Source organism: Muscardinus avellanarius, assembly GCF_963383645.1.
Source record: "Muscardinus avellanarius genome assembly, chromosome: 4".
Classification (NCBI taxonomy): Eukaryota; Metazoa; Chordata; class Mammalia; order Rodentia; family Gliridae; genus Muscardinus; species Muscardinus avellanarius.
In genome coordinates, this window is record NC_137789.1 from 144267286 (window position 1) to 144292923 (window position 25638).

Genomic DNA, 25638 nt, shown 5'->3' on the forward strand with positions numbered 1-25638 from the left:
AGTACTGAAAAAAAATTATTTTGAGACAAAGTCTTTCTAAGTTGCCCAGTCTTTCCACGAGTGTGCAATCTTCCTGCCTCAGTCTCCACGTAACTAGAACTATAGGCATGTGCCCATGCCTGGAGTACTATATATATTTAACTATACAATCATCTTCATCATTGCCCTCTTTCCAGCCATCACAGCCTCTTGTGTCCAAAATAGATTGTTTCTGCTTATATACATCCTCGGATCTCTATCCCCAGCCTGCCTCTCAGGGTAACAGCCTTGTGGTTATTGTGGCATTTGTCATTTTCTGGAGAAAGAAATTAGACTAGAGAGAAGAACGGGCTATTAGGATCCTCCTACCCAGTTCAATTTATGGTCTAGTAATTAGATTCTCTGAGATGAAAAGTTCTCCCTAAAATATGAATGTCCTGCTCTTTCCCGATTGGGTCCACCTAGCATCCATTCCAACATTACTGTGAAATAATTATTTTTCTCCATATTTGCTTTTAATCAGGCAAAGAAAAAAGAACAATGGAAAATCTGATTGAAGTGGTAGATTTTAGAGCTGAAATCGGTTTGTTTGGAAAGATTTTAAGAAAGGCAGAATCTTCAGTAAAGATTATAGTTCAAGTTGATCTCAGAAATATGACAACTCAAAAAGACTGATTAGCTGGGCGTGGTGGCGCACACTTATAATCCCCGCACTTGGGAGGCTGAGACAGTAGGATCGCAGGTTCGAAGCCAGCCTCAGCTACTTAGTGACGCTCTCAGCAACTTAGTGAGACCCTGTTTCCAAATTAAAAAAGAAAAAAAAAAAAAGCTCTGGGAGTATAGCGCAGAGGTAGAAAGCCTCTGGGTTCCACCCCCAGTACTACCAAAAAAAAAAAAAAAAGACTTTATTTATTTATTCTTCAAGTAAGTTTATGTTATACTCACATTGACAATGTCATATGCAAACAAGAGTCTGAAAATCCAATCCATTTCATGATCTGAGTTTCTCAAAAGATCCTAGAAGAAAAGAAACAGCTATTCAAAATGTTATAAGTGATTCAAGCTGAAGCAATAACCTTCACACACTGAATAGAGTTGATCAACTATAGCTGATATTTTGGGCCAGAACGAATACAATGTGTGGCAGAGCATAATAAATCTAAGTAGAAATCTTCCCAGTGAATACCGTAACCTAACTCAATATTGAAAAAGTACCCCATCTTGAGTGTTACCAATGCTTGCTTGTTCATGGGGAGGATGAGCCCCGGAACACAATACAGAAGCAGTGGTGACATCTTAGGAGATGAAACCAAGCTCATATATTTCCATCTAGAACAAAGGAGACCAGACACTTGGTAACTCATTGCTCATCTGTACCCCTGCCCCCCATCCCCACCCCACCCCGCCAGCAGCCCAACAAGATAATGCAGGTCTTGCAATTAGAGGAGCTGTCCTTGGGTGAGTAGAGGAAGACTCTGGTATTGATAAGGTTCTTAATATTGATAAGGTCGCTCATCAAACCCAAGGTTAGATTAACTGCTTACCTTAAGACTTCCTTTTTTGCAACACTGGGTGACTATACAGATGTTAGGTGGCTCTGTGCAAATACCAAAGAAGGGAACAATGTTTTAATGCCTTAATGTACACATCTGGAAATAATAAAAATAATAGTACATACATAGAGTGTGTCTCCATACTAGTGTCTGTGCTATATGCTTTGTATGCACTCATTCTTACAAAGATCTTATGAGATAAGAACTATTACTGCTCTGACTTTAGAGATGAGGGAACTGATACAGGAAAGGTGGACTCACTTGTTGAAAATCATATTATGTATAAGTGGCAGAGCGGGAAGGTCAACCTATAATTCTACCTCCAGAGGAATGATCAAAAAGTCTAACCTTCGCCATGGCTTAGAATAAACCACATCACAGTAAACAGATTCAGCCATGCTCCCTGGCTATGGCTCTTGATGCCAGGAGGTGGGCCACAGAAAGTCATTAATCAAGAAGTCAGACTCCTCCCAAGGCCCAAGTCCAAGGTTAATAAGCAGCCATCACAAACAGAGCAGATGAAGGGTCAGAACAAGGACAGAAAGCTTAAGGGAGGGAAGCAGAGATAGGAGAGGCCCAGGCTGCAGGTACCTGGGTCAGGCTTAGAGTCTGACCCAAAGCCTACACTAAGAGGGCCAGGGGTTGAGTCAAATTAATGGGAGCAGGCTCCCACCATTGCTTCTTTGGGGTGAAGACTCCCCTCTTTGGTAGGAAGAAGAAGCAGGTGGAGAAGGGGCAGGGAAGGGGCCTCACCAGCAGGACTTCCTGCTGCACAGGTGGCTTCCTAACCCGCTTCTGCTTGGTCACCAACACAGTGGATGGCCACATAGCTTCCCTGAAATCAAAGTAAAGGTTCCTAAGCCACAGTGATCCAGAAACAGCTCCGCTCAGAGCAGGAAAGAGAATCAAGAAGACTGGAAAGGGATTCATCTGTGGGAGGGACCATCTAGGTCCTCGCTGCCCAATCAACCCCTACGGGGGCATCGAACTGGCTACTAGCAGTGAGGCTGTATTTCCCCGACGTCACGGCCCTGCAAGGTGGCCATGATTAGCCCCGTCCAGATGGGATCACTGAGGCGAGGTGACTTGTCCAAGGTTGTACATTTGCAAGTCATACAGCCAGAATTTGAACACCTAACTCCAAAATGATACTCTTCCTATTATGCAGGGATGACCTATAGGATCTCGCTGCCAGGCATGATGGAGCACACTTGTAATCCCAGAACATGGGAGGCTGAGACAGGAGGATCTCAGGTTTGTGGCCAACTTTAGCTACTTGGTGAGACGCTCTACAACTTAGTGAGACCCTGTTTCAAAATTTTAAAAAATAGGGCTAGGGATGTAGGTTGGAGGTAGAAAATGTCCCTGGGTTCAATCCCCAGTACAGCAAAGAAATATATAGATATAGATATAGATATAGATATGTGAAATAGGGTCTTTCTAGTTTTATGAGAGTCTCACTACTTGCTAAGGCTGTCCTCGAACCTGCACTTAAGTACTGGGATTATAGGCATGCCCCACACATTATCATCTATCGAGGCTTCTCTTAGAGTCACTCTATCAGCCACCACAAAAATATAAAATAATGGGGTAAGAGCTAAGCAGAAAAAGAGACAGACTCTGGACAAGAGCGAAGGAAAGACTCATAGTTGAATAGTTGAAAATAGAGTTAGGGGGTTTAGGAGGGAGGTAAAAACACCAACCGGGTTATCAGAGACTGCCATTTCATTCAGACCCAGCACCCTCCAGAGAGTCAGCCGGCTGGGAGAAGGGACCAATGGGCCACGCGTCTGGAGAGTTGTGCATAGTCCTGATCGGCCAGCTGAGTCACCTGGAAGATCGGAGGCACCGATGTTTTATAGGCATGCCGATTCTCTCACGACATCCAGAGTCTTGCGGTGTTTGGAGTCTCGAGGCACCTGGAGTCTCGAGACCACTTCTGGCTTCCAGGGTTCCACTATGAGATCACGTGGGGGAGGGACCCAACTTATCATCAGTGAGTCAAATTTCAACCCAGACCTGCTGCTTTCAGAGGGGGTGACTGCAAAGGACTGGGAACCGTGATGGGATTCTCAGAAGAGGTGATGCTGCTGCTGAGCCCCAAAGGATGAGAAGGTTCCAGATGGGGTGGGGGAGACAGAATGGGGATGGCATTGTTAGAAAGTGAAACCGACATGGCCGGGCGTGGTGGCGCACACGCTAATCCCAGCATTTGGGAGGGCAGCTACTTAGTGAGGCCCTCTGCAACTCAGTGAGACCCTGTTTCAAAAAATAAAATGAGACTGGGGGGGGTGTAGCTCAGAGGTACAATGCTCCTGGGTTCCATCCCTGGTACCGCAAAAAAAAAAAAAAAAAAAAAAAAAAAGTGAAACTGACAGTAGGTTGGGACCAGGCGTTCAGGAGACATGAATCCATTGTTATAAAGACTTTGGACACTAACATGTGGGCAACAGAGGCGGAGAATCCAGTGATGGGGTTTGGAGGAAAAGAGAAGAGACATATTTAGGAAGATTAATCAGACAGTGGCATGTTACAGACAGCTGGCTTTCTTCTCAACATGGCTAGTTTTGCATGAAAGGTGGTCCTTAGGGTGCTGGGTAATATTCAAGGAGGCTTCTGTAGTTTGAAAAATTACATAAGTGGACATTTAGAAAAACGGAATTCATGAGCACAGGAAAGGAGGTGGCTCTAATCTCTCCTAACCCTGGTCGACAGTAGTGAGCAATTCTCGTGAAGAGCTTTCTGCCCTCCCTTTCCAAGACTTTCACTTTTAAAAAGTAAGGGCATTTTTTTCTTTCTATCACTTTCCCCTAGCGGATTGGAATTTCTCAAGGACTGCTGTGCACAGGCAGCAACATGGCCTGGGGTGTGAAAGCGAGGGTGAGAGAGAGGGGAATGATGCTCCCTCTGCAGTGCCGCCACTGTTTACACGGCAGAAGCACTCGGACCATGACCGAGTCATTGAAGTACCAGGGAAGAAACAATCCAGGCTCTACGGCTGCCCTGTCCACTGACACAGCTGCTAGCCACGAGGGCCTAGTTCAATTTAAATTAGTTCAAACTAGTCGGGCATGGCGGCGCACACTTGTAATCCCAGCATTTGGGAGGCTGAGACAGGAGGATCATGGTTCACGGACAGCCTCAGCTACTACTTAGTGAGAACCTTTGCAACTCAGTGAGATTCTGTTTCAAAATAAAGAATAAAAAGTAGTGCTGGGGGTATAGGTCAGAGGTAGGATGCCTCTGGGCTTATTCCCCAGTACCTAAATAAATAAATATAAATAAATAAAAAACAATTATTATATTTTTAATTGACACAGAATATTTTTAAGAAGAGCCTCCAAATGATTTGTGTACACACTAACATTTGAAAAGCACAGGCTTGGAGACCCAACACCACTTTGGCTTTTGCTTAGAGAATATCCTCCTATTCAGAATGGCCTGGCTGATTGAAAGTTCATAAGGAAAATGGGTCAGAAATACACAGTGAGACTTACATGAAGCCATGTGGCTGCAGAAATACCTGGTAAAGCCCCCCGGGGGCATAGAAGAGCTCCTCCCCCTGCTGACTCTTGACGATGGAGCTGAGGTCTGCAGAACTCTTCCCACTCCATACACTGCTACTGTGGCCTCTTGGTGCCAGTGAGCCTTTCCAGGATGGCTGTAGAATATGACAAGGTTCCATCCCTCTCAGGGGCATGGCCAAGTACTAAAGGGATCCTATGCTTTACAGACCAGGAAAGCAAATTCCAAGGTCACACAGTTAATACCCAGAGTCAGGACTTGAACCCTGGTCTTTCTGACCCAAAGTGTGAGTACAAAGCTGCTCCAGGCTTCTCTCTTGGTGTCTGTATCAGCATGGACTGCGTCAGTCAAGAGGGCAGGCTCTGACTGCCCAGAATCAAATTTCAGGTGTGGCACTTAACTTGATGTGGAGTCAGATTCTTTTTTTTTTTTTTTTTTTTTTTTTTTTGGCGGTACTCAGTACTGGGGATAGGACCCAGGACATTCTACCTCTGAGCTACACTCCCAGCCCTAGTTTTTATTCTTTACTTTGAAACAGGGTCTCACTGAGTTGCAGAGGGCTTCACTAAGTAGTTGAGGCTGTCCTCGAATCACAATCCTCCAGTCTCAGCCTCCCAAATGCTGGGATTACAAACATGCACCACCACGCCTGGCCAAGAGTCATTTTTTCTGAATCAACCTGGGTTACCTTTATATTTAATACCCTGAACACCTCCCCAACATCTAGAGGATTCCTTCAAAGCACAGGAACCCCATTTTTCAATGAGAATCTTCCCTGGAAGCCTAATGTACAAAACAAGCAAGTCAGAACAGAGCTGCTTTGGCTGAAGAGGGGAGAGGGAGGCTCTGAAGCCCTGAAGACTTTTGAAAATGAGTGGCTCATGAGTGGTACACTGAAGCCTCCCTGACTTGGTACCACTGAGTTTCAGTCTTCAAAAACACATCCCGGTGTAGCCTATGTGACTTCTCTCCCGGTCTCCACTAGCAAACTCACTTTTCCCAACACATTTCCTCTCTGAAGCTTCTAGGATGCCAAGAGCTTTAGTCCCTCCACCTGTAGGCTCTGCCTCGCTGTAGGGACACCTCTGACGGCTTCTCCTTTGTGAGTATCCCCAAGCCTTTGCATTCAGTTATGGCTGTTAAGTGTTTGCTCTGCAAACGAACCCACTGTACTAGTCATCAGTAAATTACAGAATTAATGCGATTTTGAAAATAACTAAATGTTCCCAGAGACAGCTTCAACATTTGAGCGGGACATGTGGTTCTTACACCTACAGAGTACCGGAGTTGAAGGGAACTTTAGAGACTACATAATCATTTTTAAATAGAAACTGCTTCAGAAAGGTGAAGTGACACCCTCAGAGATGTTCAGCCAGTTAGTGGGAGGCTGAGAACCAGAACTGAGGTCGCCAGACTCTTCACAAAGTGCTCACTTTACAAACGAATTGGCCTTTTGTTCTCATCCACTCCTGGATGAGGTCCCTCACACAAATCACCAGCAGTGCCCAGGGAAGTGGACAGCCGGGTCACGAGTGGCCTCACCTTGTTCTGGGGCAGAATGGTGATGTGGTCATAAGTGATTTGCCACCAGCCGCCATTACCGTGTCTCCACAGCTTCCCCCTCCACATCCTTAAAACCAGACCTATAATGGCAGCTCCCAGAACCGAAATCAGGAGTGTCGTCATGAGAATCACAGCAGTTATACCCGGAGGCAGAGCAGGCATTACTCAGCCTGTCAATACTCAGAAAGAATAGAAGAAAGCACAGCCCTGCCAAGCAGGTTCCCAAAAGGCTGCGCAGCTGTGGTCCAGCATAGGTCACACTAAGTCTATTGAGACTGGCCTCTTCCAGGAATCTTTCCCCGACAAACCCTTTAATTCCTATGACAACCACACTCTCCTTCCCCCTCAGATAGAAATTCCCATCGTAGAAAAATAATGACTTCTAACACCATGACCACCCTTGTTAAACACTTACTGGGTGTTATCCATAGAACTTTTCTTCTGCCATGATCTACTGAATTCCAGAGCTGGGTTTTTAACCATGGAGCCGCACCCCCCTTCCCAGACCATTTCTGCCTCCCTAGATAGGAAGTTCCTGAAACTCGAATTTCAGGAGCCAGATTTCCCTAGAGTAGTCGTTCTGAACAGGAGGAGTCAGGCCAGTTTGCCCCCCTAGGGAATATTTGCCAATGTCTGGAAACATTCTGGCTGTTACACCTGGAAGGATGCCACTGGAATTTCCTGGGCAGCAGCTAGAGATGCCGCTTAACATTCCGCAGTGCACAGGACTGCTCCCCTCCCAGAAAGACGCTCCAGCCCCAAATGCCAAGGGTGCTCTAGCTGTTGAAAAACCCTGCAATAGAGAAATCTTCCCTACTGCCTTCCCCAACCATGATCCCTACCTGTTGACGTTGGCTCCTTTGTGCAGAGCTCATTGTAAAATCCATAGCTGGGTCTGTCTTCAGGAAGGGAGCCATGGGTCCAGGTGTTATTGGAGAAATCCCTCAAGGGTCTTCAAACAAAAGACAAAGGTCGGGGTCCACTCGATTGATCCTACTGGTCCCTACCTCGTGTACAACAGGAACAACTGAAACACGCATGTGATGTGCAAAACCAGACCTTGGTCTCTTAACTCAAATTCCTCTGACTGGTCCAAAGTTCCCATCTCCCCTACAGTCTTCAAAGCCAGCCTCTGGTATTCTAACTCATAAGAAGCAATATCTTCTTGTCAGGTAGAATAGCTGCCTCTACTTTTTAATATCTCTCTCTCTCTCTCTCTCTCTCTCTCTCTCTCTCTCTCTCTGTGTGTGTGTGTGTGTGTGTGTGTGTGTGTGTGTGTTACTGGGGATTGAACTCAGGGGACATTCTACCTCTGAGCTATATCTTACAGCCCTATTTTATTTTCTTATTTTGGAACAGAGTCTCTCTAAGTTGCTGAGACTGACCTCAAACCTGCAATCCTCCTGTTTCAGCCTCCCAAGTACTGGGATTATAGGTATGTGCCACCACACCTGGCTTAAGCTATGTCTCTTCTGATTTAAAGAATTATGTGCCAATTATCCAGTGTTGCTGGGATTCCCATCCATGTCTGATAGAGATAAATCTTATTGTATAGCATGTTGACATTTTATAGACCAAAACATCTTCCCTGACATGAAGTGGGCCCATTCCATGACACGAAGGACCTGCTTAGCCACAGCCACTTTGCTTCCTGGGCCAACCCATGTTCGTACATTAATATTCTCTAAGAGTAAGGGAGAAAAAGTTTCAAATGGAATCTGAATTGGGGTAGTGGTGATAGAGGCAAGTAGAAATTGAATCAACTGATAGGTTTCCTTTTCTCCTTGATTTGTGGCTGAGAGAACAGACCAGAGATTTTTCCAGGGATTCCTGGGTGCTGGGAGTCCGGGATGGCATGGTGTTCTGATGTCTGAACCTGTCTTGGAGTCAAGTATGTAGGTAAGACTTCAACACAGACCAAGCCCTGTAGGGTGTGCTGTGTTCCATCACCTACTGCTGCCCAGGCCTCTCCTGGAGACCAAAGGCCAATAAGGACCTGTTCTGCCATGACCTGACCTGACCAGGGCATCAGAGGAGGCCCAGCCCCTGTGGAGGTGTAGCTAGGAGGTGCTGTGTTCTACCCTGGAATTTGAACTGCCCAATCTGTACCCATAACCAGGGAAAAGTCGCCTTAAAGGCCCTAAATTTATCTTCATGCGTTTAGAGAGCACCAGACGACTTGGTGAGAGATTAGGGATTAGACTCTATGCTAACCTCCCAGCAGGACCCCTGGGCCCTTCCTCTCCCAGGGTTCTTCATGTAGCATAAGCTAAACTAGCAGAAATGTCCTGCAGTACCTGATTACTTTCTGAGAGCTGTCATAATGAAAAAAAGGAAGAAAAGGGGACTCATTTCCAAATTTCTGGGGGACATAGACTGAGTAATCCAGGTGCCTCTCTCCCTGGGAGCCCACAAACACAGGGCCAGTGATTCCTGGAAGGAGAGCAAATTGCACAAGGTCGGGACTGAGCAGAACACGTGGCCCAGCCTGGCAGTCTGCCCAGACCCAGGTCAGCAGATCCCCTCCCCATCACGCACCAGGTGCAAGGTCGCTGCCACGTCAGAGTCAATGGGTGGAACGAAGGGGAGAAGACAGGTGAGAAGAGGCGTCCTGGTGGGCTCCGGGCCACAGGTGTATTTTGTTATGCCTACGGTATTGGGGAGGCCTGCCCAATATTAAAAAAGAAACAATGATAAATCAAGCAAGTTCCAGTTAATTTCACAATCAAACCTCAGATTTGTGTTTCCCGGGAACAATCAGAACATGGGAGAACAGTGATCATATGGTAGCAGTTGGCTGAGACTGCCTCTCCCAGTCCCGGCCATCCTCCTGCTCCCCGGCTCCAGCCGCCAGGCCCTTGGATCATGCATTTGCAAGCGTTGTCCACTGGCCAGGCCTCTCCCTCCTGCTTTGAGTATGTGCTGAGGCTTTGGCAGGATGCTCAGTTCTGCCCGGTTTGTTCTTTGCGCTCGCTGTACCTCACTCACAAAGGAACACGGCAGAGACTTCAGAAGAGGAAGTAGAGTCCAGCCCACGCTCTGACTGAGGCCTGTACTGCTCCTTGGTGCCACCGTGCATGGGACACAATACTGCCGCTTATAAAGCAGCTACTATGTGCTCTGTGGTCAAGATGATCTCACACCTCTAACTCCAGTTCACCCTGCAAAGGAGGACCATTGCCCAGCCCTAACAAGTGCAGCCTTCAAACGCCAGGAGAGGCAGAGGGAGAATAGGAGGTCAGGCCAAGTGGGCCTCAGGTGCCCTGTTCTTCCGAGCATGCCACGCTGCCTTCCTGAGCACAGGGCACATTTTTAAGTTTTATTCTCAATGGATGCAGTTAGAAAGCAGCTAAGGAGGCACAGCGTGGTGGTACACACTTGTAATCCCAGTATTGGGATGCTGAGACAGAAGGATCCCAGGTTAGAAGCCAGTCTCGGCAACTTAGTGAGGCCGCAGCCAACCTCGGCAACTTAGTGAGGCCCTCTGTGACTTAATGAGACCCTGTTTTAAAATAAAGAATAAAAATAGGGCTGGGGTGTAGCTTGAAGGTAGAATGCTCCAGGGCTCAGTCTAAAAAAAACAAAAAAAAAAAAAGAAAGAAAGAAAAAGATAGAAAGAGATTCTTTCTCTTTCTAGGGGATACGGTGGCCCAGAAGCTTCCTTCCCTGTCTAGCCATGGTACTGTGAGATTTTACCCTAAACCACCCAACGGAAGACTGCAAGCCCCACAAGATTTTATGGATAGCTCAGCACAAGGCAAGCCCTTCATCCCAAGCCTACGGGGACTGGGACTGGGGCCGCAGCCCTGAGTTCAGAGCCCCCAGCAGACAAGCCGCTGACTTTGCAGTGCAGTCAGGTTGGCTTTCAGGGTGCCGACCAGCTGCTGCCCATCCCGGAACTCTCTCCCAGCCTTCATCGCCTCCTCCACGGCCTGCGCGCAGAGCAGCAGGGCGTCGTGCAGGTAGGCAGAGCACAGGCTCACCTGCATCAGGAGGAGCAAACATAGTGAGCAGAGGCTGCCGCCCCCACCGCTCAATTTCAAGGAGTCTCTCTCAGTTCTCTGTGCCCTGGACCTAGTGTGTTCTCCACTGGGCCCAGAGAGAAGAGGCTGCCTCGGGCCTGGGCCTGCACTAGTAAACCTGGGTATCACAGCCTTCTCTTCGTCGTTCCTTACATGACTAATTTTTTCAATTAGACCCCATGATCCACTGGGTCAGAAGAACCCTACAAGCCATAGTCAGCAGGGAGGAGGGTCTGGGTGAACGAGCTCTGAGACCCAGGCTAAGTTTCCTAACCTCTCGGAATCTCAGCTCCCCGATTTATAAAATAGAACTCAAACCACTCTTCCGGAGAACATGAGGGGAGCAATGGGACAGAAGAGACCCTATGGCTCATAGTAGGTCTTCAATATGTATTCTCTTTTATTGGTTATGTGATGAAAAGACAAGTGCCCACTAAGTGCCAGACACCCTTCCCCTCCAGCAATCGAGAACAGAGCTGACACGTAGTGGGTCCACTCCCCGTGGTCACTGACTGATCATGGCGTTGGTATGTGTGTTGGGAACCACAACCAGCCCCTCGTTCCTGATCAAGCCCCCCGTCATCAGTGGCCAGCTGTAGTCTTAAGGCTCGGTGTGGCCCCACCCTGGCAGCAGCTCCAGCCCCAGCCAACATTCCCACTGTAAAATATTCTCTGCAGGAGCCACCGGGTGCATCATCCACACATGCTCGGCTTCCCACGGTGGATATTCTCTCTCCTGACTCTGCTCCCACCCAGCTCCTCTGCTTGCCTTTCTGTCCTAGCCCCATGCCTCTGACTCTCCATCCGGGCTCCTGGTCCCACCATCCTCCTAGGAAAAGAAATGGGCACGGGTTGAGTACCCACTGTATCTGTTCTGATACTTCCATGTAGTATTTTATCAGACCACAGCCTGAGAGGTGGGTGCCACTTGCAGTCCCACTCCACAGATGAGACCAAGGTCCCACAATTAGCAGATAGCAGGAGGAGGATGGGAGCCAGGTCTCTGACGCCAAAGGCTAGTGAGTGGGCTTTTATCCCATAATCTCTGTCTCCCTTAGTGGTCATGGAGCATAGAGTTCACAAGAGAATGTCAAACTATTTATTTTGAGGAATGGAAGATAGAGAAGTGTGTGTGTGTGTGTGTGTGTGTGTGTGTGTGTGTGTGTGTGTGTGTGTGTGTTAGGGGGTAGGGGAAGAAGAGGGGAAAATAAGAGAGAGAAATGTGGTCAAAGGAAGGGAAGCACAGTGTGAGCGGGAAGGGGAGCCCCCAGCCCACCTGCTCCTCTGAGGACCCAGCACCATGGAAGGGCGGCCTCCTCGGCCTTTGGTAGACTCGTTCCCGGAAGCCATCATCTCCAGGGCTCTCTCCTTAGGATCTGAGGGTGATGACAATCACTGACTGGTAGACTTTGGGGAAAGGTGTCACCTTCTGATTTGTGAATACTGCTTTCCAGAAATGATCCTAAAAACCAATGACATAAACGTCTGTGTTCCAGAGGAATAACCTGTGTGCCAGACGTGCATTTAAGGCCATGCTGAATCTGAATTGCTACCTGCTAATCCTCCGACGCACCATGATTTCAGAAGGCTTTTGACCCAAGATTCATGTTTCCTGCTAGCAGAAAAGCCATGGAAAGGAAGTCAAAAAATAAATGAAAGCCGGGCATGGTCCCAGCATTCGGGAGGCTGAGACTGAAGGATCCTGGTTCACGGACAGCCTCAGCTACTTAGTGAGGCCCTCTGTGACCTAGTGAGACCCCGTTTTAAAAAATCAAAAGACTAAGGCTGGGTGTGGTAGCGCACGCTTGTAATCCCCGCGCTTGCGAGGCTGAGACAGGAGGATCGCACAGGTTCGAAGCCAGCCTCAGCTACTTAGTGAGGCTCTCAGCAACTTAGTGAGACCCTGTTTCCAAATAAAAATATAAAATAGGTCTGGGAGTATAGCCCAGAGGTAGAAAACCCCTGGGTTCCAACCCCAGTACCACAAAAAAAAAAAAAAAATTAAAAGACTGAAAAAAAAAAAAAAGAAAGAGACTGAGGATGTAGCTCAGAGGAACAATGTCCCTGGGTTCCATCTCCAGTACCACACACAAAAAAAGAAAGATAAAAATATACCTGGGAAACCAGGCATGGTGGTGCACGCTTGTAATCCCAGCATTCGGGAGGCTGAGACTGGAGGATTGCGATTCATGGACAACCTCAGCTACTTAGTGAGGCCCTCTGCGACTCAGTGAGACCCTTTTTCAAAATAAAGAATAAAAAATAGGGCTGAGAGTGTAGCTGGAAGGTAGAATGCCCCTGGGCTCCATCCTCAACCCTGCAAAAAAAAAATACACACACACACACACACACACACACACACACACACACTACCTGGGACATCAAGCAGCTAAGATACAGAAAGGGTACCTAATGGCTACAAGTGCAAATGTCTGAAAAGTTTAGAACTGACTCTTCCCAATAGTCTGCCTGTGGCTTAGTGTGCTCTTATCATCACTATTATCTATGTTATTGCTATTATGAATGGTGTATACCACTCACTGCATTTCCTAATTTCCCTCTTGCTCCCTCTCATTCCACCCTGAGAGGTATCTAAACAACACAGGTAGCCTGGCATAGAGGGAAACACCTGTAATCCTAGTTCTTGGGAGGCTGAGATAGAGGAATCACAGGTTCAAAGTCAGTCTCATCAATTTAGCAAGGTTTTCATCAACTTAGCAAGATCCTGTTTCCAAGTAAAAAATAAAATATGCCTCTACATCTTATACTCCTTTAAGACATATGACTACAATATACCAACAAAAAAGTTTTTAGAAATAGGGCTAGGGGTATGGCTTGAAGGTAGAATACCCCTGGGTTCAAACCCCAGCTCCAACAAATAAATAAAGAGTACCGGTATGTAGGAATGTGTGCGTCGATGGGGAGGGGTCTACATGTGAGTATGTGTGCTTTGCATAAATTATATCAGACTACACTGTCCTGCAGTTGATTTATTTCCACCTAAACCCATACTGAGAACACTTAATAGAATGGATTAATGTCTCCTTTTAAAGAACAGCATGAACTCAACTGCGTGGACATTGCATAGTATATTTTTAGTTCTACATTGTTTAAGTCACTACGAACTGGAATTGTTTTGAGAGGAAGTAATGAGAAGACTGAAAGGGATTCCCTGCAAATACTAAGACTTGGTCCATCTCCCCTCTTATCTCCCTAAAAGCAGGGGAATAGAGCAAAGAAGAGGGGTGGCAGTAACAAGGTAGGAGGATGCTCTGGAAAGTGGCATACATTTAGAATTCCAGCTGCCGCCCAGAGAAACTTGAAACACTGTTGGCCCTCCAAAGTACTTCCTGATAGAGGAAAGAGACATCTAGAACATTGTTATGTATCTTCTTTTTCTCGCGTTGGCCCCATTTCAGCTTTTTATAATCACATGAAACAGCCTCACTTTAGAAAACTAAATCTGCCTGAACAATTACACAGAGTGTCCTACAAGGCAAGTGGCCCTTGTAGATGCCCAAAGAATGCTTCTGTGTCTGCTTCTGCGTGTAGACCCTGAGGCCAGCCCACTAGGTAGGAAGACTAGCTTGCTGGCATGCTAGCTGTACAGGCTTGGGTGAGCTATTTCACTCTCTGGGCCTCAGTTTCCTCTTCTGTAAAATGAGATGAAAAATAGTACCTGCGCCAGAGGGTGGTTGTGACCTGAAATGAATTTTAATACATAAAACATTCATGGTGGGACCAGGTACCTCATAAGCACTCTGTAAGACAGAGCTGGGCGCGAAGGGCAAATAACCCATCTGGAACAGCAGCTGGGCAGCTTGGGAGTGCTGAGGCCTTAGGTAAGCTACCTGACTTGTCTAAGGCTAGGCTTTCCTCTCTATACATTGGGTTATTAATCCTAACTACCGTCCAAGGCTCCCGGAAATAACAAGTGCAATCATGCATGTAATACCACCCGTCTCATGGGCAACTGAGAATTGCAAGTGCAACAAGGCTTGCAAAATGTGTAACTCGGCATCAGTGGCAAACCCATGGTGCTCTAGCCATTGCTATCATTGCCAGAGAACTAAACCTCTTAAGAACTGCCTTACTGAACTGCTGTGCTAGTGCTTCAACAGACACAGGGAGGCGGCTGTGGAAGAAGAGAGAACTGTTTGTACATGAGAGTCCTCTAGACAGCTTTTCAGCTGGTATCTGTGGCCCGGAGTGCAGACACCAGACTCTGCAGCCGGCTCCTCCATTCAAGGCCTAGCCTAGCCTCTCAATGCAAAAGAACTTGTTTCCTCAGCTCAGCTCTTTATCTCTCAAAGAAAGATGAGGACGGAGGGGTGCCTGCCTTCTAGGGTTATAGCGAGTAGTCAGTGAACGGACACATCCCATCATGTAGCAGGGATGCTGTTCCTCACCTCTCATTACCAGAGCCACTGAGGTTGCTCCAACCTACCTCCACCTCCTGCAGAATGATGAAGACAAATTCTCCAGTGTTGAGTTCCAAATTCTCTGCAACCAGCAGAATGATTTTTGCATCCTCTGAGCTGCAGATTAAGATGATAACTATAAGAAAAAAGAGTCAGCCAGTTGCATATGCTTTAAATTTTCTCTTTCTCTCTCTCCCCCTCCCTCTCTCTCCTTCCCTCTCTCTCCCTCCCTCCCTCTCCCTCTCCCTCCCTTTCTCTCACACTCTTTAAAGTCTAGCCTAAAGCCATTCCAAACAAGGCACAAACTTTCTCTTTCCTTGAGCATGCTTCAGGAAATAGGAATGTCTAAACTATTCCCAGAGGGTGTAAATCTTAAACTGAGCCTCAACATACAAACTGGCAGCTTTTGTCCTACAGAAAGAAATGAAAGTCCCCACCACCACGATGCACAAGTCCAAAATACTTAAGATCATTTCTGTGCAGTATTTTCTCCCCTTTAATTGACTTAAAAACCAGAACAGCAGAGCTGGTTGGTGACTCATCAGCTACAGTCAGTCAAGAAGAGGACACAGGGGACCTGAAAGGGAAGGCGTTCAAGCCTTCTGAGTTGGGATGGGTGGGATGGGGAGGGCTGGCCGTCTGCCTCTATTCAGTCATATCATTTATTTTGAGGACACACAAATGGAGTAGTGATTTATTATTTAAGTTAGGTGTGTCAGGCCCATGGTAGGCACAGGAGACAGCAATGAACAAGACAGGAGGGCCCCACTCTGGAGGAACTCAGAGCAGAGAGACTAAAGAGCTTGTTTAAGACTCTCATTAGTGAGGGAGGGGAGGGTGCTAATGGGGGAGGGGACCAACTCCACATCAAATGGTGAGAGAGGCCTCTGGAGGAGGTGGGTTCTGGGCTGTGCCTGGAACAGCTGGGTGAGGTATGGCCGTGCGTGGTACTCTGAGACAAGGGATCAGCAAATCCCAAAGACCATGACCAGCCATCAAATATGGAAGGGAGAAAGGAGCCAGCGACTAACCCCTGCCGGCTGAGTGGTACCACAGTAGCACCCACTGCCCTGTTGTTGACCTGCTTGTCCAGACACCGTGCCCAGCACTTCCCATGCGAGACCTTACTTAGTTCTTGTTCTCCTAGGAGGGAGAGAGGATGGTGGACTCCTCCTCACAGTTAAGGTGTCTGTGGCACTGAGCAGTTAAGGAACTTGCCCAGAAGCACACAGCTAGAAAACATCTGAGGCTGGAATCAAAACTAAGCATGTCTGTCTCCAGAGCCCATGATCTCAACTACTACCAACATCCAGGACCCAGTTTGCTTGGAAAATGAATTCCTTTTATGCATCCTTAATTTTGTACCCTGTTTTCATCTAATTTTTATACACACACAAAAAAAAGAAGAGCTCTTAGTTGTTTTCTAACAATCTGCTTGTCCTATTTGTCTCCCCAAACATAAGCAAAGGAAGACTCTTTCTGACTTACTCCTGGCAACTGATGACACCTTCCTGAGCTCCTGCTGAAGGAGGACGGGGTCACTGCTGGTATATCTCACGCTGGCCATGATGGTGAAATGGGGTTCGAGTTTATTCTCTACAATCCTCCACAACTCATCCACTCAGTCCCAAGAGGAAGCCCCAGAGCCACCTCCAAACATCCCAATGTGTTTCCAGGCTAGGTACCACAGGCTTTTCTGAAGCACATCACCAATCTCCTGCTTGGGTGGTACAACTGTCACACAGGTATCATATAAGAGGTGGTTCTCCAGGATTACCATGTGTCCAACGAAGTCAAACATAGAGATGTTCCACTCAGAGGCCAGCAAACCAACAACCTTGAAAGTAATCAAAAGGATATCTGTCCAGAGAGAAGACTATGCTACACCCTCAGTTCCATGTAAAATATCTGCACAAGACTCAGGTTCAATGAGTCAATGGGCCACACTGGGCCCACTCTTTTAGAATATTGGAATGTCTTGGAACTAACCCGCAGTTGCAAGACCTCAGAGGACAAGGATAATAAAAGCAAGACCTTCTTGAGCACTAACTATGTGCTGAGCACTCTACCAAGAGCCTATGTGTTGCATTTCAGCTTTTTTAACATTTCTATGAGGTGAGTATTGCCATCACTCCCACTTAAAGATGAACAGAGAGATGTAAGTCACATAGCTAGCAAATAGTGGGCAGCACTGGAACTCAAGCAATGTGGTTCCAGATTCCATGCTCCAAAGTACTTGGTCACTCTTTCTTGTTCTTTGTTCATTTCCTACACATTTTTCTTTACGATTCTATGCTTTGCAAGAAACTCTAAAGACCTTGTTCTTAAAAGAGCTTATGATTTGTTATGGGAACAAAGATACATAAAAAATAGATCTAGAATGAAATATACCCTCCCGTATTTATAGACAATATATTTCCAGGAGTTTAAAGAAGTGTTCATTGTTTTTAATTAAGGAATTAGGGATGGGGAGGGGCGGGGGAGAGATGAAGAGAAGCGCCATGACACTTAAGGTTGACTTTATTTTTTTAATTTTTTATTGAACATAAATAGTATACATTTAAACTATACTTGATGCCCGCTCCCCCCTCCTGCCCCTGTTTTCCCTTCCCCCCTCCCAACAATGATTGTCCCAGGTAACCATGCCATATTCATAATTTTACACATATTCAGATGTGGACCCTCATTAATCAAATTCAGCCTTCCTCCTCCTCTATCTTTCCATTCTAGCTTTGCTGGTATTTCCCCTCCATTATCTGGAGTCCCACTGGTATCCTCTGTGTTTCCTAGTTTGGGCATATTAGAGGAAACATATGTACCTTCTCCTTCTGTGCTTGGCTGGTCTCACTTAACATAATGCTCTCCAGGACTTTCCATCTTCTTGCAAATGGTATGATTTTGTTCTTCTTTATGGCTGAGTAGAATTCCATTGTGTGTATTTCCCAGAGTTTTGCTATCCATTCATCTGTTGATGGGGACCTGGGTTGGTTCCATATTTTGGCTATTACGAATTGTGCTGCTATGAACATAGGTATGCGTACGTTGCTGTATTTCTCTGAATTCAACACCTTTGGAAAGATACCCAGGAGTGGTAGAGCTGGATCGTATGGTGGATCTATTCCCAGCTTTCTCAGGAATCTCCACACAGATCTTAAGGTTGACTTTAAGGATTGGCGAGGTTTCGCATCAAATGGGGAATTTCAGGAGAGACCAAGGTTCCGGTTCAGACATGAACTTAAATTTATAGCACCAACTAATGAGAGTTTTGCAGCACTGGGGGACTGAGACCTGTCAAGCTTCTTTCTGTTCACCCTCTGCATCCAGCTCTTCCAGATGACACATCACCCAAGGACATCAACAAAGCTAATTCTGTTAACCAAACACATACAAAGCATTCTCCCTCATTTGCTTGCTCTAGTTTAGAGCAACCTGTCACACTTTATTCTTTCCCATTTCCTTTCATCATGCCTGAATAATTTACTACACACACCAAAGGGAAACCTCCTCAAACAACTAGTTATTTTATATTTAAAATCTCGCATTTGTTTTCATCTTGACTCTTTCAAGCCACATGACTGACAACATAAGAGTGAATAATAAGTCTATACACAACAGCAAGTTCAAGCAATCAACAGGAGGAGTAAGAGGGTATGCAAGCTTACGGTTTTTATTTGAAAGATTTTCTTAAAGAGAATGTTAACTGTTCTAATTACATGGTCTAATTACCTCTAAAAAAATGATACCCAAGACTTACATGGTTATCATTATAATAACAGTATCCTTGCTGAGAGATAATTCAAATCTATACCATCATTATTTAGACTACCTCTCCCAATGAAAACTCAGCCAAAGTGTTCAGAAGGCTGTATACTCTACCTCTGCTGTGCTGGGCATGCTGGTCCAAACAGGGCAGAAGTCTGTTCTCGCTGGACCCAGCTGATGAAAATAGCAAGGGACTTCTTGCCATTGCAGGTGGAGTTGGTGGAAGTGAAGTCCCAGCTGACATTTCCAAGGTCCACTGGCTCCAAGTTGACCTTGTCCAGGGCAGCCTGGAGACCTGCGCCCAGCCTTTGCACACTGAAAGAATGGGAGATGTCCCAGGGGGCGTGGATGCCCACAGTGATTTTTGCAGCTTCAAGGCAAGTCCTCAGCACACTGGCAAAGAACATCAGGATTAGTGTTAGGTGGTCAACATGGTGTTTGGCTCCCCAACAGAGCCCAGCTTCTGGGGCCCCCTAAGGGCCTGTCCCGAGAGCCATGGATGAATCTGAGACTGTCACTGCAAGACACCGAGTGGCTCAGCCTCCCGACTGCTCAGGCCTGGAACTTACATGATCGCACAGAGTTCCCTGAGGACTACAACTTGCTTTCTATTTGATGCCATTAATTAACCAAACTCTCCATGTCAAAGTCTGTCCTAACATAATCTAGAAGCAGCAGCCTTGCCGGAAGAGGAGGGAGTCAGCAGAGCTCTGGTTATTGATCCAGCGACATCACTGAAAACCTTCATGCTTGGGCAAGTGATAAGATCCCTCTGTCCCCTCACTACCAGCAAAGTAAGAATTACAGAAGCCACTCAACAGCAGTTAGGTGGCCTGCGCTAGAATTCTGACTCCTAAGCATATTCGTTGTGTGATATAAGACATGTTACTCTCCCTCTCTGTGCCTTCACCTCTGGATCTATAAAATGGGGACAAAGAGTAATGTTATCTTCCTCAAAGTGTTATGGTGAGGACTGAAATCAACCAGGCAGGTCTCATCCTTGGCATAATGCCTGCTTGTGCTGGGTCTAAACCCAAAGCTTCTCTATCACTGAGATATATCCCCAGCCCCTGTTATTTTGAGACATAATATGTGAATTATCATAGCACCTCACATTTAGTGGGAACTCAATAAAGGAGAGCTGTCTTACTAAATTGTCCAGGCTGGCCTCAAATGTGTGATCCTCCTGCCTCAACCCACCTGCGTAGCCAGGATGGCAGACACATGCTGCCACTCCTGTCTCCATCAGCATTAGATTTGAGAATGGTGATGGTGGTGATGTAGCTGATCCTGATGATTTCAGCATAGTAATGCTGACAATTATTACCACTTGCTGAATCCATCTTGTGTATTTTTTTTCCAGAATAAGTGAGCTAATGACTATGAGAAGATTAATTGGCAACCAGTCATAGTCTATCTCCCTTACCTGGGCTTAGGGCACCATGCACTGGTTTCAGATTGATTAATATTAACCTTCCATCTGCAAAGATCAGGTTACAAAGCGGGGTGGGGGCAGAGTTTCATTGTCTGACATATCACAGAAATGAAAGGAGTCTTGGGAGCCCAGTGCTGTCCCCAAGTAAGACAGCCCAGCCATTAGCCAGGTACATCCACGTCAATCCACCCTAAAGGGCTGAATTCCTACCACCACGGCTTTCTTTTGGTAGGATGGGAGCTGGCATCTCAGATTCATCTCAGGATTAGGAATTTTAACACAGAAGACTTGCTAGGATTCTCAAAGCTTTATCTAAGGACTATCTATAACCTGTGTCTCCTGAGAGTTATAAATATAGATTCCAGGCCCCCTCTCCAGACCCTCTCAACCAGATTGTCTTGAGAATGTGCTTTGAATAGGTTCTTCCATATGCCTAGATACTCTAAGGTCTAAGAAATCCTATTGATCTGAAGTAAGAAAAAGGAAAGAATAAGCCATAGCTTTCTTCATTTATCTTTTTTTAGTAACAAGCCCCAAAGTGGAATTCAAGACCCTTAGTTCTGGCCTATCTCAGAGGGAGATTTCTAAACTTGGGGTGTACAGGGGTTACTTTTCTCCAAAGAAAATTTATCATTACTGCTTCTTAATGAACTTTGATTCCTCTCTCCCTCTCCCGTCACACCCTCTATTAGAACAGCTTATAGTCAATTTGAAAAACCCTGAGTCCAAGGACTCCCTTGCTATAATCACAGACAGAATTCTATGGCTCTTTTTGGCTCATGTATTTATCATATACATGTCGCCTTGGGCGATCAGTTAAATCTGGGCCTCCGTTTCCTCATTTCCACTATGAGCAGAATAACAGCCCTCTCAGAATGATGTACAAATACATGAGCAGCTTAGCCCCTCACATAGAGTAGGAACTCAGTAAAGGAGAGGTGTGCTACTGCAAAGCCACAGGCCGCTGGAAACCATATATTATTATAGACTCCATGTCCCCCCTGCCCCTGTCATATAGAAGCTTTTGAAAATTTGTATTTCAGTCTAAGTGGGCTTTTAGTCTTTTATTTTTCACATTTTTCAGACTGCCTTTCTCCTAGAATCTTTGAAGCCAGGTAACTGTGTGTGTCTCTTCTGGAGCCATAGGTCTATCTCTACATTGGACCTTTTGGCACACAAATTAATATTAATTATAATGAGTATTTTTTACTCTTAAGTGCTTACAAGAGAGCACAGCCAAAGCAAAAGAAAATATCAATAGTGCTCGCTGTTGGTAAGAATTTAAGAAACAAGTCGGGCGTGGTAGTGCAGGCTTGTAATCCCAGCATTCAGGAGGCTGAGGCAGGAAGATCGAGGTTGGTGGACAGCCTCAGCTACTTAGTGAGGCCCTTTGCAACTCAGTGAAACCCTGTTTCAAAAAAAATAAAGAATAAAAAATAGGGCTGGGGTTATAGCTTGGAGGTAGAATGCCCCTGGGTTCCATCCCCAATACTGGAAAAAAAAAAATTAAGCAACATACACCACTTGTAGGAGTGTTAATTATCACAGTATTTTAATATGCATCCATTTTTAAATATGTATTTGAAGTCTGGCATGGTGGCATATACTTGTAATCCCAGTATGTGGGAGGCTCAGACAAGAAGATTGCAGGCTCAAGGGCAGCCTCAGCTACTTAGTGAGGCCCTCTGCAACTTTAGCGAGACCCTGTTTCAAAATAAAGAATTAGCCGGGAATGGTGGCACACACACACTTATAATTCCAGCATTTAGGAGACTGACAGGAAGATCGCTGTTCGCGGCCAGCCTCAGCTACTTAGTGAGGCCCTTTGCAACTTAGTGAGACCCTGTTTCAAAATAAAGAATAAAAAATTGGTCTGGGGTTGTAGCTCAGAGGTAAAAATACACTTGGGTTCCATCCCCAGTACCGCAAAAAGAAATATATATATACATATATATATATATATATGTATATATATATATATTTTTTTTTTAAGGGTTGTAGATATAGGTCAGAGGTAGAATGCCCCTGTCTTCAATTCCTAGTATCACAAAATAAATAAAGATGTATTTAAGAATAATTGCATCTTGGACTCATAAATTCTTTTTCTTTTTCTTTTTTTTTTTTTTTTGTGGGTCTGGTGATAGAACTCAGGGCCATTCACCTCCGAGCTACACCCTCTGCCCTAATTTTTATTCTTTATTTTGAAACAGGGTCTCACTAAGTTGCGGAGGGCCTAAGTAGCTGAAGCTGTCCATGAACCCCAATCCTCCTGTCTCAGGGATTACAAGTGTGTGCCACCATGCCTGCCTTTTGAATCATAAATTCTAATTTTGAGGGCTTATCCTAAACAAATAAGACCATATGGTCATATTTAACCCCAGTTTTATTTTGAACACTCAAATATTAGACACAAACTTCATATCCAACAGTAAAGGCCTAGATAAATAACATATAGTGAACCCATATGACTATCACTCAATCATTTAAAATAATATTTTAGAGCCAGGTATGGTGGTATATGCCTGGAATCCCAGTACTTGGGAGGCTGAGACAGGAGGATAGCAGGTTCACAGCCAGCCTCCGCAAATTATTGAGCCCTTGTTTCAAAATAAAAAACAAAATAGGACTAAGGGTGTAGTTCAATCCCCAGTACTACACATACACACACACAAAAATTATATCTTAGGAAATGGGAATTATGGATTTTTTCTCTTGCATTGCTTAAGTTCTGTATTGTTTTTTCTTGATGACTTTGTAAGAAGGAAGAAATTGAATGTTTTAATTAATAATAAACTCTATAGACTTTTGTGGAATAATATCATAGGAGGTGAAACTCAATTCTTAATTAAGCCTCAATTGCTCAGGTCTGGAGTACCCCGTACTGGGCTGGGCCCTCCCACTTCTAGCCACCTGGCTTACCGCGGTGGGCCCTAATTAGTCCCTGCTGAGCTCAGTCCCTTCCATTTCCCTGTCGCCCTCAGAGGGGAAGAGATGGAGCAATCTGGATAATGACCATCCTTTACTGGAAGGTCTGTTGCCATAGTGTTGCCACACTGTTGCCATAGTGACAGGCCTACTCGATGCAATTCTCTTGATCGGCTGGAGTGGACAGGCCTGAGGTTAAAACCAGGTTAGGGGTGCTGTGGGATGGTGGTTATTGGAGGAGTTTTCTGTTCTTCACCTCATTCTCCTCCCTTCCAGGAAATCCTTATGCCTACAAGTTGCTACTTACTACCGTGGCAGATGGAAGAAACCATGTTGTCTCATCTGATAATACTTTAAAACAAAAGCTTGAACTTGGCCAGCAGAGCTTCAGGGGTGGGCTCCCATTGTCAGTGGGTAGATCTGTGATTTCTGGCAACTTTATTCCTCTCTCTTACCTTCAGAGACTCATATATAGAGAGAGGGTTCTCTCTGCCTGATTTATGGTCTTCTTTATGTCGACCAGCCTAGGCCATAAACCAGATATAGAGCCAGCTGTTTCCCATCTAGATCAGATAAGATTAGCCGTAACCAGGATAGTGAGGCTTTAGCAAAACCTCCAGTGTCTCCGTAACTGTCCAGTCCCCCTCCTGCTTACCCCTGCGTCTCCTGCAATTGTAAATCAGTAGCCTGATCACAGAAGAAACACGAAGGTATGAAATTCTCCTCCAGGAAGACTGTGAGACAATAAAAAAGGCATTTGGCCTATTCGGATTGACGAGGAGTTGCACCTGTAAGGACCCGGCAGGAGAGCAAAGGTAAGGGCCCACACTTGCATTTCCTCGCGAGTTCTGGGGAAAAGAATCAAGTTCAAGTTTCCCCGAGTCAATAAATAAGACTGCACTGAGCCCGTTCCTCTGTCAAGCAGGGACAGGACAGAGGACAGTTTCCTGCCCTAACATCCTAGGACTCCAGTGGATTCCTAACTAACCTAGTACTTCTGGGCGTCATGCTGGGATTGAAAATACATTTGCTTTCAAATGTGGCCCACGGGTTCCTAACAGGAGTATCCCTGAAGGCATGGCCCAGCTTGTACTAACCATGCCAGAAATAATAGGGAGTGAAGGTGGCTATGACCTGTGAGAGTGTGGGCCTCAGACTTCCCTGCTCCTGCAAAAAAGTAGTGGTGCCCTGTCTGAAGCTGAGGCTTCTACTCAGCAAAGGTTCCAGGAGCCTTAGGAAGTAGGGCAAAGATGGAAACGGGCCATCTAAGCCGCCTCGGGTCTGCAACAGGCACATTTCTCAGGATCCAAAGCTGCTCCTTTAGGGCCTGTGCAACAGGACTCCCAGAAGTGGAGACGCGGGCACCAGCCTTGGCTCACTGCTAAGAGCAGTCTGCTCCTGGTTCTGAAAGGATTTGTTCAAGAAATAGCAAATTAGCTGGGTGTGGTGGCACACCTGGGACTGCACATGTTCGAAGCCAGCCTCAGCTACTTAGTGAGGCTCTCAGCAACTTAGTGAGACCTTGTTTCCAAATAAAATATAAAATAGATCTGGGAATATAGCCTGGGGGCAGAAAGCCTCTGGGTTCCATCCCAAGTACCACACACACAAAAAAAGGTAGCAAATTCCTCCCTGCTAGCGGCCCTATCTCCTGTGTGCTTATTTCTCTTATCTCGCTCTCGCTCTCTTGTTTTGTACTGGGGGTTGGTTGAACCAGGGACATTCTACCTCCAAGCTGCACCATCCTTGGTCCTTTTTACATATTTATTTTTTGTTTTGTTTTGAGACAGGCTCTCACTAGGTTGTTCAGAGTCTCACTAAATTGCTGAGGTTGGTCTTGAACCTGAAACCCTCCTGTCTCAGCCTCCCAAGTACTGGGATTGCAGATGTGTGCTACCACTCCTGGCTTCACGTGCGTGAACTTCACACTTCTTCTGTTTACCCCCACCCCTCTCACGCCAACTCACAAGGGATCAGCCTTTGATAGCCAGCACATGCTCCTGAAAATCTGGGGCTTCTAGTCAATTCTTTCAACAATCAAGTTTTTTTTCTGTTTTCCAATAGAACCTAAAGTTTAGGCCAGTTGGTCTGGCCCAAAATGCCAGAGTTCTCAATATTTACTTCAGAGTCTTTTCTCCTATCTCCCAGACAGCTGCTTCTCCTCTTCCCCAAAAAACCCCAGCATGAGGAGCATAATCTTTCAGGAGGTAGAGGGGACAAGGAGCAGCTGCCTGGTCCAGATGCTCAGTATTCAAAGACACTTAATAGCCGGGCGTGGTGGCACACGCTTGTAATCCCTGCGCTTGGGAGGCTGAGACAGGAGGATCGCACAGGTTTGAAGCCAGCCTCAGCTACTTATTGAGGCTCTTAGCAACTTAGTGAGACCCTGTTTCCAAATAAAATATAAAATAAGTCTGGGAGTATAGCCCGGAGGTAGAGAGCCCCTGGGTTCC

General features: G+C 46.0%; 1 protein-coding gene across 1 annotated transcript in view; it reads right to left on the minus strand.

Moving 5' to 3' along the window:
- LOC308262457 (guanylate cyclase 2G-like) overlaps positions 1–20168 on the minus strand; it is a gene marked incomplete at both ends in the record, with an annotated part of 47523 nt that extends 27355 nt beyond the window's left edge. Inside the window, 18 exon segments of the mRNA XM_080694865.1 lie at positions 925–996; positions 1524–1607; positions 1611–1628; positions 2286–2367; positions 5030–5193; positions 5337–5423; positions 6600–6700; positions 7463–7572; positions 8918–9053; positions 9155–9286; positions 10462–10603; positions 12043–12104; positions 14737–14777; positions 15052–15199; positions 16714–16900; positions 18940–18950; positions 18953–19218; positions 20026–20168. Of these exon segments, the coding sequence (XP_080550991.1) occupies positions 925–996; positions 1524–1607; positions 1611–1628; positions 2286–2367; positions 5030–5193; positions 5337–5423; positions 6600–6700; positions 7463–7572; positions 8918–9053; positions 9155–9286; positions 10462–10603; positions 12043–12104; positions 14737–14777; positions 15052–15199; positions 16714–16900; positions 18940–18950; positions 18953–19218; positions 20026–20168 (1986 nt within the window).
- Between the last annotated feature and the right edge of the window lie 5470 nt (positions 20169–25638).